The sequence below is a fragment of the Neoarius graeffei genome, chromosome 28 (genome assembly GCF_027579695.1).
Source record: "Neoarius graeffei isolate fNeoGra1 chromosome 28, fNeoGra1.pri, whole genome shotgun sequence".
Lineage (NCBI taxonomy): Eukaryota > Metazoa > Chordata > Actinopteri > Siluriformes > Ariidae > Neoarius > Neoarius graeffei.
In genome coordinates, this window is record NC_083596.1 from 5,269,983 (window position 1) to 5,281,999 (window position 12,017).

The following is a 12,017-nucleotide window of genomic DNA, read 5'->3' on the forward strand; positions in this document are numbered from 1 at the left end:
TTCACGAAAGGGCCATTTCACAGCCTTGGTCCAAGATGGAGAACAGGCGAAAGTGAGGAATCGTTATTGAGCTCACACTCGCTGACAAGGACAAACTCTTATGGGGCAGAAAAATCCATACAGTCAGACCTTGGTTTTGGAGAACTCGTCAGCGTTCACGGCCTCCCAGCCGGGCCAGACGTGGCCTGATTAAATTTGGTAATCGATACATTTCTGCTGAAGTACAGCCTAGTAATCTTTTTACAGTGCTCTCTCTCTCTCTCTCTCTCTCTGCTGTAATTTTCCTCCGCACTCTTCCACTAAAGCCGCTCCTGATTGCTTCTAACAGGCTCTCGTGGTTTTCGCTCTCTTCCCCTGAAAGTCAGAGAGGATGGATGGAGAGGAAGAAGATGAATAACAGAGAGAGACTTTAACATTCAAGTCTTTGGTTATAGTGCTTTTTCATTTCTAATTTTTTTTTTTTACACAAAGCCCAAATGAGGTAGAAGTAATTCAGGACAAAATCCAAGCACGAAGCCGAAGCTCAAAAGTCTCGCTCGAGTGCCGCAAACAGTCAAGCAAAGGTGGGAAAAGTATTGAAATACCTTCTTCAAGTAAAAGTGTGTCAAACTGCTTATCTGAATAAATTGTTGAGTAAAAATTGAAGTTCAGCTTCAGAAAGCCCAAGCCCAAGAAAGATTTGTCGTAAATTAGTGTCTTTTTCATCAACGAACAAAAAAATGTGAGAAAACATGAACTAATGCTAAATTATAGGCTTTATTCACTCCACGCTGACGTTAGCTAGCATACAGACTAGCCGAATGCTAATTGCTAGTCCCAATCCGAAGCAGTTCTCACTCTGTGTCATTTCTGTGAAAGTTTAGATATGTTCGCAGTTTAGATTTAGCTATCTGATGCTTAAAAAAAAAACAATTCTCAACATTTTACAGCCATTTAGAGAAATGTAATGTGGAGAAAGTAGAGATTTATTTCTCTAAAAATGCAACAAGTATTAAAAGACAAAAGACCGGTGTACATACAGGACTTATAAACGATTACTGAATCCTCGATTGTTGATGAGTAGAGTTTACGAAAGCCGTGTGCTGTTTATAGAAACGTGAAGAGGACAGGCGTTATCGCTTGATTACAAAGTGCACAAGAATCTTTTCTTTTTTTGACAAATTAGTGCAATTGTTCTACAAGCTACAGGTAGCAAAGTGTGCTAATAATCTCTCTCTCTCACACACACACACACACACACACACACACACACAGAGTTAAAAACAGGATTTTTAAAAATTCTGTTTATTTCATTCTATTTTACTCCCTCTCCTATTCCCCCACCACACACACACACACTATCCTCACGCCCTCCAGAGCATTGCAATAAACATTTCACTGCATGTCGCACTCTGTATGATTGTCTCATCGCATCTCATTATCTGTAGCCGCTTTATCCTGTTCTACAGGGTTGCAGGCGAGCTGGATCCTATCCCAGCTGACTACGGGCGAAAGGCGGGGTACACCCTGGACAAGTTGCCAGGTCATCACAGGGCTGACACATAGACACAGACAACCATTCACACTCACATTCACACCTACGGTCAATTTAGAGTCACCAGTTAACCTAACCTGCATGTCTTTGGGGGAAACCGGAGCACCCGGAGGAAACCCACGCGGACACGGGGAGAACATGCAAACTCCGCACAGAAAGGCCCTCGCCGGCCACGGGGCTCGAACCCGGACCTTCTTGCTGTGAGGCGACAGCGCTGACCACTACACCACCGTGCCGTCTATATGGAAATCAATTTTACAAAAGCATTTGAATTGTAATCAAAAAGATTTTCCACAGTGGAGGGCAGATAAAGCAAGATGCTATCTTTATTCTTATTAAACATGACAAAAGAAACATGGAGTGTTGGGTAAATGCAAATTAGAACATTTATTTTTTGATCATAATGTCCCAAATGAGAGACCAGTTTCTGAGACGGAGCCATGTATATATAAATTTTTTCTCTCCCTTTGACTTTCTCTCTCTTAAAATTCTCTTTCCCTCTCTCATAAAATTTTCTCTCTTGCCCTTTGACACACTCTCTCTCTCTCTCTCTCTCTCTAAAATAACATTCTTTCTAGCTCCCTTTGACTCTCTCTCAAATTCTTTCTCTTGCCCCTTGACACTCTCTCTCTCTCTCTCTCTCTGAACCTTGAGGCTGTTTATCTCTTCATACAGTTCCGAGGCTGTGTCCCAGTCTCTGCTCACTCCTTCTCTGCCCCTTGAGGTGCGACCACTCATTACTCAGAGGCCCATTCGAGGATACCTCTCTGAACTAGCACACACACACACACCACATTGTGTACGGTCAAAAAAAAAACCCAACCAAGCAGATGGTGATGTGTGTACAGTAAATGATACAGAGGTGCTGGTTGTTTAAATTGCCAACTAACGTTAAAAAATAATAAATATTTACTATGAACTTCCAGAATCTCATCTCATTATCTCTAGCCGCTTTATCCTTCTACAGGGTCGCAGGCAAGCTGGAGCCTATCCCAGCTGACTACGGGCGAAAGGCGGGGTACACCCTGGACAAGTCGCCAGGTCATCACAGGGCTGACACATAGACACAGACAACCATTCACACTCACATTCACACCTACGCTCAATTTAGAGTCACCAGTTAACCTAACCTGCATGTCTTTGGACTGTGGGGGAAACCGGAGCACCCGGAGGAAACCCACGCGGACACGGGGAGAACATGCAAACTCCGCACAGAAAGGCCCTCGCCGGCCCCGGGGCTCGAACCCGGACCTTCTTGCTGTGAGGCGACGGCGCTAACCACTACACCACCGTGCCGCCCCATATACACATATATGAGAGAAAGAGTCAGTTAAGATATAAAAAAGAAACCAAGGCTAAAACCTCAGCTGGTTTTCAGGGTGTGGCTGTGATTCTGAATCACAAAAACAACAAAACAAACAAATATATAAGTAAATGAAAATTGAGACACAAATTAATTGATTAATTAATTTGATAAATAGCCAAATACATCCGTACATAACTAAATATAATTTGATACAATCAATCATCAAGTTTGCGAATGACACGGCTGTGGTGGGCTTCATCACTAACAACGATGAAGCCAACTACAGGAATGAGGTGAGCCAACTGGTCCAGTGGAGTAAAGACTTTTCGTTTCCGTTTCCGGTTGAGAGTACGTCATGCGCGTTCTGGCTGCCGCTTATCACCGGAGCTCTTATTTTATTTCTTTTTCTATTTTTTTTCTTTCCTGTGTGTTTGTGTAGTTTGATGTTTGTTTGAGTGTTTTTGTCCGCCGGTTGTGGTGTAGCTCCAGACCCAGTTTGGGGCGTCGGTTCCCTCCAGGCCTTGGTTCGCTGTGGGTGATGCCTGTGCTCCCAGCTGTGGACTGCAGTGAGCTCGCTGCTCATTTTACATCGTGGTTGTCCAGCGCTCTGTGCTTTAATGCTTGGCGTGATGTTCCAAGCGATGTTGCTCGGTGGTGTCGCGGCGGCTGTGCAGGCGGTTTGGGACACACCAGCGCTCTGCGTGGCGGAGCTTCTCTGCTCGCTGTGTGGATCCACGGCGTGGTGTTCGAGCGATGTTGCTGGCGGCGTCACGGCGGCGGTGCTGGAGGTGTGGGACTTGTTTTCGTGCGCCTTTTGGTGGGACTGTGGCTGCTACACCACGGGAATTACATCCTGACCCCTACTTGGTGGACTTTTTATTTTTTATTATTTATTTATTTATTTATTTATTTATTTTTCTTTCCTTGTCTATAATTGTAAAGCGTCCTTGGGTTTTTTGAAAGGCGCTATATAAATTTAACATTATTATTATTATAAAGACAACAATCTCTTCCTGAATGTGTGGAAGACCAAAGAGATTGTATTCGACTTCAGAAGAGGTCACTCACAGCATCTCCATCTGACCATCGACAGTGCTGCAGTGGAGAGGGTGAGCAGCACCGAATTCCTAGGGGTGCACATCGCTGAGGACCTCTCCTGGTCCAACAACACCGCATCGCTGGCCAAGAAGGATCAAACTTGCCTCTACTTCCTCCGCAAACTGACGAGTGCATGAGTCCCACCCCCCATCATGTGCTCTTTCTACAGGGGCACCATTGAGAGTGCCCTCACTGGCTGCATCACTGCGTGGTACGGAGGCTGCAATGCCTCCTGCCGGAAGACTCTGCAACGCATAATGAACACGGCCAGCAAGATCGTCGGTACCCCCAGCCCTCCCTTACGGACATCTATCACTCCCGTCTCACCCGTAGAGCCATCAGCATTGCTGGTGACACCTCCCAACCTTCACACTCACTCTTCAGCCTCCTGCCCTCAGGGAAAAGGTACCGGAGCCTCCGGGCCCGCTCCACAAGATTACTGAATAGCTTCATCCACCAGGCTGTCAGGATGCTGAACTCTATCTACCCCCTACCCCTGGTCTGGAACACATTCACTCGCACAAGAAACTCTCTCTCACCTGTTTGCACATCACACTACAATCATGTTGTATCTGCTGCTATTGATCATTTGCACTACTGTTCATATACACCTCATAAGCTGCTCTTCTAAGCACCTTCTCCGTTACAGATATTGTACTGTATTTGCACTACTGCTATTTTGTACATTGTTTGACTTTAGAGTGTATTTTTACCGATATTATCTATCTATATATTTGTTTTTCTTAATATAAATATTTTTAATCTATTTTTTTTTACAAGTAAGGTGAGAGAAATGGCATTTCAATTCTCCTATATGTCCTGGATATACAACCCCGATTCCAAAAAAGTTGGGACAAAGTACAGATTGTAAATAAAAACGGAATGCAATGATGTGGAAGTTTCAAAATTCCATATTTTATTCAGAATAGAACATAGATGACATATCAAATGTTTAAACTGAGAAAATGTATCATTTAAAGAGAAAAATTAGGTGATTTTAAATTTCATGACAACAACACATCTCAAAAAAGTTGGGACAAGGCCATGTTTCCCACTGTGAGACATCCCCTTTTCTCTTTACAACAGTCTGTAAACGTCTGGGGACTGAGGAGACAAGTTGCTCAAGTTTAGGGATAGGAATGTTAACCCATTCTTGTCTAATGTAGGATTCTAGTTGCTCAACTGTCTTAGGTCTTTTTTGTCGTATCTTCCGTTTTATGATGCGCCAAATGTTTTCTATGGGTGAAAGATCTGGACTGCAGGCTGGCCAGTTCAGTACCCGGACCCTTCTTCTACGCAGCCATGATGCTGTAATTGATGCAGTATGTGGTTTGGCATTGTCATGTTGGAAAATGCAAGGTCTTCCCTGAAAGAGACGTCGTCTGGATGGGAGCATATGTTGCTCTAGAACCTGGATATACCTTTCAGCATTGATGGTGTCTTTCCAGATGTGTAAGCTGCCCATGCCACACGCACTAATGCAACCCCATACCATCAGAGATGCAGGCTTCTGAACTGAGCGCTGATAACAACTCGGGTCGTCCTTCTCCTCTTTAGTCCGAATGACACGGCGTCCCTGATTTCCATAAAGAACTTCACATTTTGATTCGTCTGACCACAGAACAGTTTTCCACTTTGCCACAGTCCATTTTAAATGAGCCTTGGCCCAGAGAAGACGTCTGCGCTTCTGGATCATGTTTAGATACGGCTTCTTCTTTGAACTATAGAGTTTTAGCTGGCAACGGCGGATGGCACGGTGAATTGTGTTCACAGATAATGTTCTCTGGAAATATTCCTGAGCCCATTTTGTGATTTCCAATACAGAAGCATGCCTGTATGTGATGCAGTGCCGTCTAAGGGCCCGAAGATCACGGGCACCCAGTATGGTTTTCCGGCCTTGACCCTTACACACAGAGATTCTTCCAGATTCTCTGAATCTTTTGATGATATTATACACTGTAGATGATGATATGTTCAAACTCTTTGCAATTTTACACTGTCGAACTCCTTTCTGATATTGCTCCACTATTTGTCAGTGCAGAATTAGGGGGATTGGTGATCCTCTTCCCATCTTTACTTCTGAGAGCTGCTGCCACTCCAAGATGCTCTTTTTATACCCAGTCATGTTAATGACCTATTGCCAATTGACCTAATGAGTTGCAGTTTGGTCCTCCAGCTGTTCCTTTTTTGTACCTTTAACTTTTCCAGCCTCTTATTGCCCCGTCCCAACTTTTTTGAGATGTGTTGCTGTCATGAAATTTCAAATGAGCCAATATTTGGCATGAAGTTTCAAAATGTCTCACTTTCGACATTTGATATGTTGTCTATGTTCTATTGTGAATACAATATCAGTTTTTGAGATTTGTAAATTATTGCATTCCGTTTTTATTTACAATTTGTACTTTGTCCCAACTTTTTTGGAATCGGGGTTGTATAGTGAATTGACAATAAAAAATATTTGAATCTTTGAATCAATCTGTCAAACAAGCCAATAAATATGTTATTACAAGTTGAGGATCTGAGTTTCTTTTTTTTCCCCCCAATCTTTAGATTTACTTTTTTCAGTCAAAATTGCTTGAATGTTGTTTATTTGTTTATTTATTTTAAAAAGCCTTAAGTGTCATGTTGTGAAACCAATAAATGTGCAGTAGCCGTTCCCCTTCAGGTCATTTTCTGTCATTTTGACCTGAAAGGAAGTTAAGGGTGAAAGTTAAAGGTGCAGTGTGTGTCTCGTCTCTCGTACAGGGACAACAACTTCATTAAAGATTTTCCTCAGCTGGCTGATGGACTGATGGTCATCCCTCTGCCTGTGGAAGAGCAGTGTCGAGGAGTGCTGTCAGAACCTCTACCGAACCTGCAGCTCCTCACGGGTCTGTTACACACACACACGCACACGAAACCTTTTGGCCCTTTTATTATTATTTTCCCCCAATAAAAAGCAGTTTTCCTCATGAGGACCATCCAAATGATCTCGGGTCAGAAATCTCAGCTCTTCCTGTCCTTGAGGTGACATTTGGTCCCTTCCAAGCTCTAAAAACCTGCTCACACAAACACACTTCATCTCTCAACTTCTCATGACCCCAATCTCACAGTGCTGTCTGTGGTGACTTCTTTTCTTCCTCCTTCACCTCCCCAGGCTTTTTTCCCTTTCTTCCTTCAAAAGGACAAAATAAAAGCAACACTAAAACATTTCTCTTCCCCCCCTCTTTGTGTAGGTGTAAATAGTTGTGTAACACTGAAAGTTTGCTTTCACTAAATCAGACGTGAGCTTTGGCTCTTTCAGTTTCAGGAGCACGCAAACACACACTGAGAATGACGCTCTGAGAGGACAGGGTTCCTCGGGGGTTCTTTGGATGGTTCCAGCTTTCTGAGAAGGTTCGAGTTGAAACCTTTTTGGAAAAAGAGTTCTGTATAAACCTTGCAGGAAAACACTCGTCTGAAAAAAATTACCAATCACTTCGTTACCATGTGTATCTGTACCATCTGACTATCCGACATATTGTCGAAGAATGTTTTATGCAGGAAAATAAAAAATGTGCATGTATCAACGTTGGGAAAATTAATTTGACTCACGGGCGATTGCTCTAAGACAGTGAGGGAGGCTCAGCCTCCTCTAAAAATGACGAACATCGTGTAGGATGAATTGCGCTAGGCTTATGTTATAGCCGACCTTATAACATTGCTATTTCAGATCCAGAATCATAGAAATATATGTGCTCAACCCACTACAGTGCGAAATCATTCCGTTATAACTTTCCCCAGTTCGCCTAATGTGTGTGTGAGTTTTTCCCCCTCGTGACAGCGCGATGCAGCCCAGCCTCAGTGGGCTTCAACGGCATTTGGGAGCGATGCGCTTTTCAATCTCAAAATGCAAGACGGTTATTGGACAAATACTGCGAAAACGCCCGCCCACGGACTCCCAGCCTCACATGGGAGGGACATGGCAAAGCTTTCCGCGAGGAGACTGGTGATTGGTGAAAGCGGCCGGATATTTTCTTTGATTGACAGCTCGTTTCAAATATAGACAGGCAGCGGTGAATATCAGTTCAGTCCCATGCGGATTCGCAAGTGCTGTGGTGTATTGTAAGAGCTCAGCTTACATTTCGATTTCATTCATTACATACGGTTTCTACCAGCTTTTTTAGTTTGTATACATTTTCATTGTAAATAAAGTGTAAATATAGTGTTAAGTTTGCTATCTTAGTTCCAGAAGTTTCGTTTATTTGAGTGACTGAACTTGAACTTGAGGGGGCTAGTCAGCTAGCAAGAAAGCTGCGCACGGATGCCAAGCATTGCTGATTTAATTTTGGCGAAGCCATTTGCCAGTCTTCCTTTCGAGGAAAAAATTAAAATTAAAGAGCAGGGTAGACCAACGCCTCAAACTGACTTGGTGAAAAAGGTAGGGAATAATACTCGTTCCTTTCAGCTCTCCTGGTACGAGAAAGTGAATTGGCTAACAGCAAGTGACCCACATCAACAGCAAAATGTTTATGCTGAGTATATTATATTGGAATATATATTTTTGTGGATATGAATTAAACACAGCTACAATTTGGAAAACATTTTTAAACAAAAACACAGCCGAGAACATTTCACACTACAGACCTGGATTAAAAGTGAAGGGTTATCAAAATTGTCAATAAAACATTTCTCAGTCAAAATAAGTAAAATATAGGGAAAGTGTCATTGAATGAAATGTGTGGCCCCCAGCTCTATGTTTGGCTCCCCAAGGTCAGTGCTTGTGCCTGTTCCAGAACACTCTGCTGTTACTGCTGAGGTTCCTGACAAAGAGCTGCTTTCAATAATGATCAATTTTTAAACAACATGCCACAATTTTAAAATATAAAAATGTTAAAATATACCCCCCCAACACCACCATCATGTATATTGGACAGTAGGCTAATGGGCCAAAAGAACCTGTTATTTCACAGTTTGTGATGCTGCCAACAATCAGCCAGATCAGAGGCAAGAGTATGGGCAAAACTGATGTTTTTTCTTTTTTCTTTTAAAATCTGGAAATATCGTAACCGACCAGCCTCCCCTGTTTGAAAGACTACCAGCCGCCACTGATTTGACTCTATAGATGGTTTAAAAATGAGATGGAAAAATATGCTACTTTGTCATTGAAACACATGGGAATGGGCGGAGCTACATTGCTGTTTTACTGCAGCCAGCCAGTAGGGGCACTAGATCTATGGTGACCACTCCATGTTTTGGTTCGATCTTCTCTCAGGGAACAAAATTTAGCCCTTTGTTGATTTTCCTGTCGTAAATAATTTGTCGTGGAGGTTGGTCCTCTCTCACATTGTCACATTTCAGCTCCGTTTGATGTTTTGGTCGTCATGGTTGTTCTGATACCATGCCAAACGAGCGACTACGCCCCTGACGTTCTGGTAGAGATTAATATACGTATCGTGAAGGATGAGTTGTTTTTTTTTTTCCTTTGTGTTCTGTGGTGATGTTTGTGTGCCACAGGAGACGCCCAGTTCAGTGAGGGGATGGGATATCCCATGGTGCAACAGTGGCAAGTCCGGAGCAACCTCTACAAGGTCAAGCTCAGCGCCATCACTCTGTCTACAGGTACAGGAGCTCGTCCCATACCATCACAACGTTGATTATTTTCCGATAACAGCATGTCCCTGTTATGTGTGTGATCTGTCTTAGCAGTTTCCCAAATTATGCTACGTCATTTTTATGTGTTTGGAGTTACATTTAATGTGGTGGAACATCCATCATCAACACCTTCTGGACCAATCAGATTCAAGAATTCAAACTAGTATCAGTCACGTCAAAAGATGAATAAAAGAACGCAAATCGGAGAACACGGTGTGGAAAATGAAGAACGGTCATCACACACTGAGAAATTTCCTTCATATAATAATTGACACTTGATGCTGTTGCAAACGTACAGTTGTGTTCACAATAATAGCAGTGTGTTTAAAAACGTGAGTAAAGCTCAAAATCCTTATAATAGTTTTTATTTCCATGCATTGGGAACACTGCACATTATATTCTACATCAAAACACGAAGAAAAATGTATCAATATTTTAATTACTTTACAGAAAATGAAGAAAAATGAACATTGGGCTGTTCAAAAAAATAGCAGTGTCTGCATTTTTCATTACAAACTCCAAATATTTACTGTATAAACTGAAAAAATCTTAAGGATTTAGTATTCCTGTGAATCATAAACTAATATTTAGTTGTATAACCACGGTTTCTGAGAACTTCTGGCACCTGTGAACAGGTATTCCAGCCCAGGATGATTTGACAACATTCCACAATTCCTCTGCATTTCTTGGTTTTGCCTCAGAAACAGCATTTTTGATGTCACCCCACAAGTTTTCTATCGGATTAAGGTCCGGGGATTGGGCTGGCCACTCCATGACTTTCATTTTGTTGGTCTTGAACCCTGATGCTGCTCGCTTACTGGTGTGCTTGGGGTCGTTGTCTTGTTGAAACACCCATTTCAAGGGCATTTCCTCTTCAGCATAAGGCAACATGACCTCCTCAAGTATTTTGATATATGCAAACTGATCCATGATCCCTGGTATGCGATAAATGGGCCCGACACCACAGTAAGAGAAACATCCCCATATCATGATGCTTGCACCACCATGCTTCACTGTCTTCAGAGTGTACTGTGGCTTGAATTCAGTGTTTGGGGGTTGTCTGAAAAACTGTCTGCGGCTCTTGGACCCAAAAAGAACAATTTTACTTTCATCAGTCCACAAAATGTTTTTCCATTTCTCTTTAGGCCAGTCGATGTCTTCTTTGGCAAATTGTATCCTCTTCAGCACGTCTTTTTTTTAACAGTGGAACTTTGCAGGAGCTTCTTGCCGATAGATTAGCTTCACACAGGCATCTTCTAATTGTCACAGTACTCACAGGTAACTTCAGACCGTCTTTGATCACCCTGGAGCTGATCATTGGCTGAGTCTTTGCCATTCTGGCTATTCTTCGATCCATTCGAATGGTAGTCTTCTGTTTTCTTCCACGTCTCTCTGGCTTTGCTGTCCATTTTAAAGCACTGGAGATCATTTTAGCCGAGCAGCCCATCATTTTCTGCACTTCTTTACAGTATACGTTTTACCTCTCCAATCAACGTTTTAATCAAAGCACGCTGTTCTTCTGAACAATGTCTGGAACGACCCATGTTTCTCAGGTTTTCAGAGAGAAATGGATGTACAACATGTCCTTAAATTAGGGCCACCTGACTGACATCTGTTTTTTCACAGAATGAATGATCTCACTAATTAAACTCCACACTGCTATTATTTTGAACACGTCCCTTTCACTTAATTATTCGATTACACAGACTCAGGAGCATGCATATCATGAATGTTGGGTCTGTTGGTTTTCTATGACTCTACTACACCTACTGGTAAATTATTTGCCATGTAGTAATATAATTTCCACCAAAAACAGTGATTGATCTGGTTAGTCGTGTTGGACTGCTATTATTTTGAACACAAGTGTATATGACATGCTGGATATCATTTTTGAAAATTTCATGTTGTACCTGGTAGGATTTTCCACACATCTAACTAAAAAAAAAAAAACTAATTTCAGATTGAAATATTTAAAACGTTTCCCACCAGAGCAGGTCAAACACGAGCGTCTAAAAATCTAAAGAGGCCATTTTGTTCTCTCAGTCCCTGAGATCAGTGTAGACAACTGGGGCTGAGGGATGGATACAAGATACAGGAAGTGTGTTCACATTCTGAGGAACATCCCACATTGTATCACTGCCTCAGCTGCGGTTATAGTGTCCTCTACAGGGATATGGGATAGAAAGGATATTACATGGTCACACCGAGATAAGAAGTTTATCTTCTCATGGTGAATGGATATATCATGAGTGAGTGAAGGGAACGAGTGAAAATATTTTCAACGCAAGAAGATAAACTTCATATCTTCACACCACCATGTAATGTTCTTTATATTATATGGACACATCCCAAAAAAAAAAAAGTCATCAGAGTGAAATATCAGGAATTATTATCCATACAGGACACTTTCGATAGAATAAAACCATGTGTTCTATTCCCTTCTAGCAGGTTTCATTCATTTGGTTT

At 42.2% G+C, this 12,017-nt stretch overlaps 1 protein-coding gene across 1 annotated transcript in view; it reads left to right on the plus strand.

Annotated features, from left to right (window-relative positions):
• LOC132875498 (astrotactin-2-like) overlaps positions 1-12,017 on the plus strand; it is a 908,673-nt gene that overhangs the window by 742,266 nt on the left and 154,390 nt on the right. The window contains exons 14-15 of the mRNA XM_060912306.1: positions 6,684-6,808; positions 9,414-9,518. Coding sequence (XP_060768289.1) covers positions 6,684-6,808; positions 9,414-9,518 — 230 coding nt within the window. The remainder of the gene's footprint in view (positions 1-6,683; positions 6,809-9,413; positions 9,519-12,017) is intronic.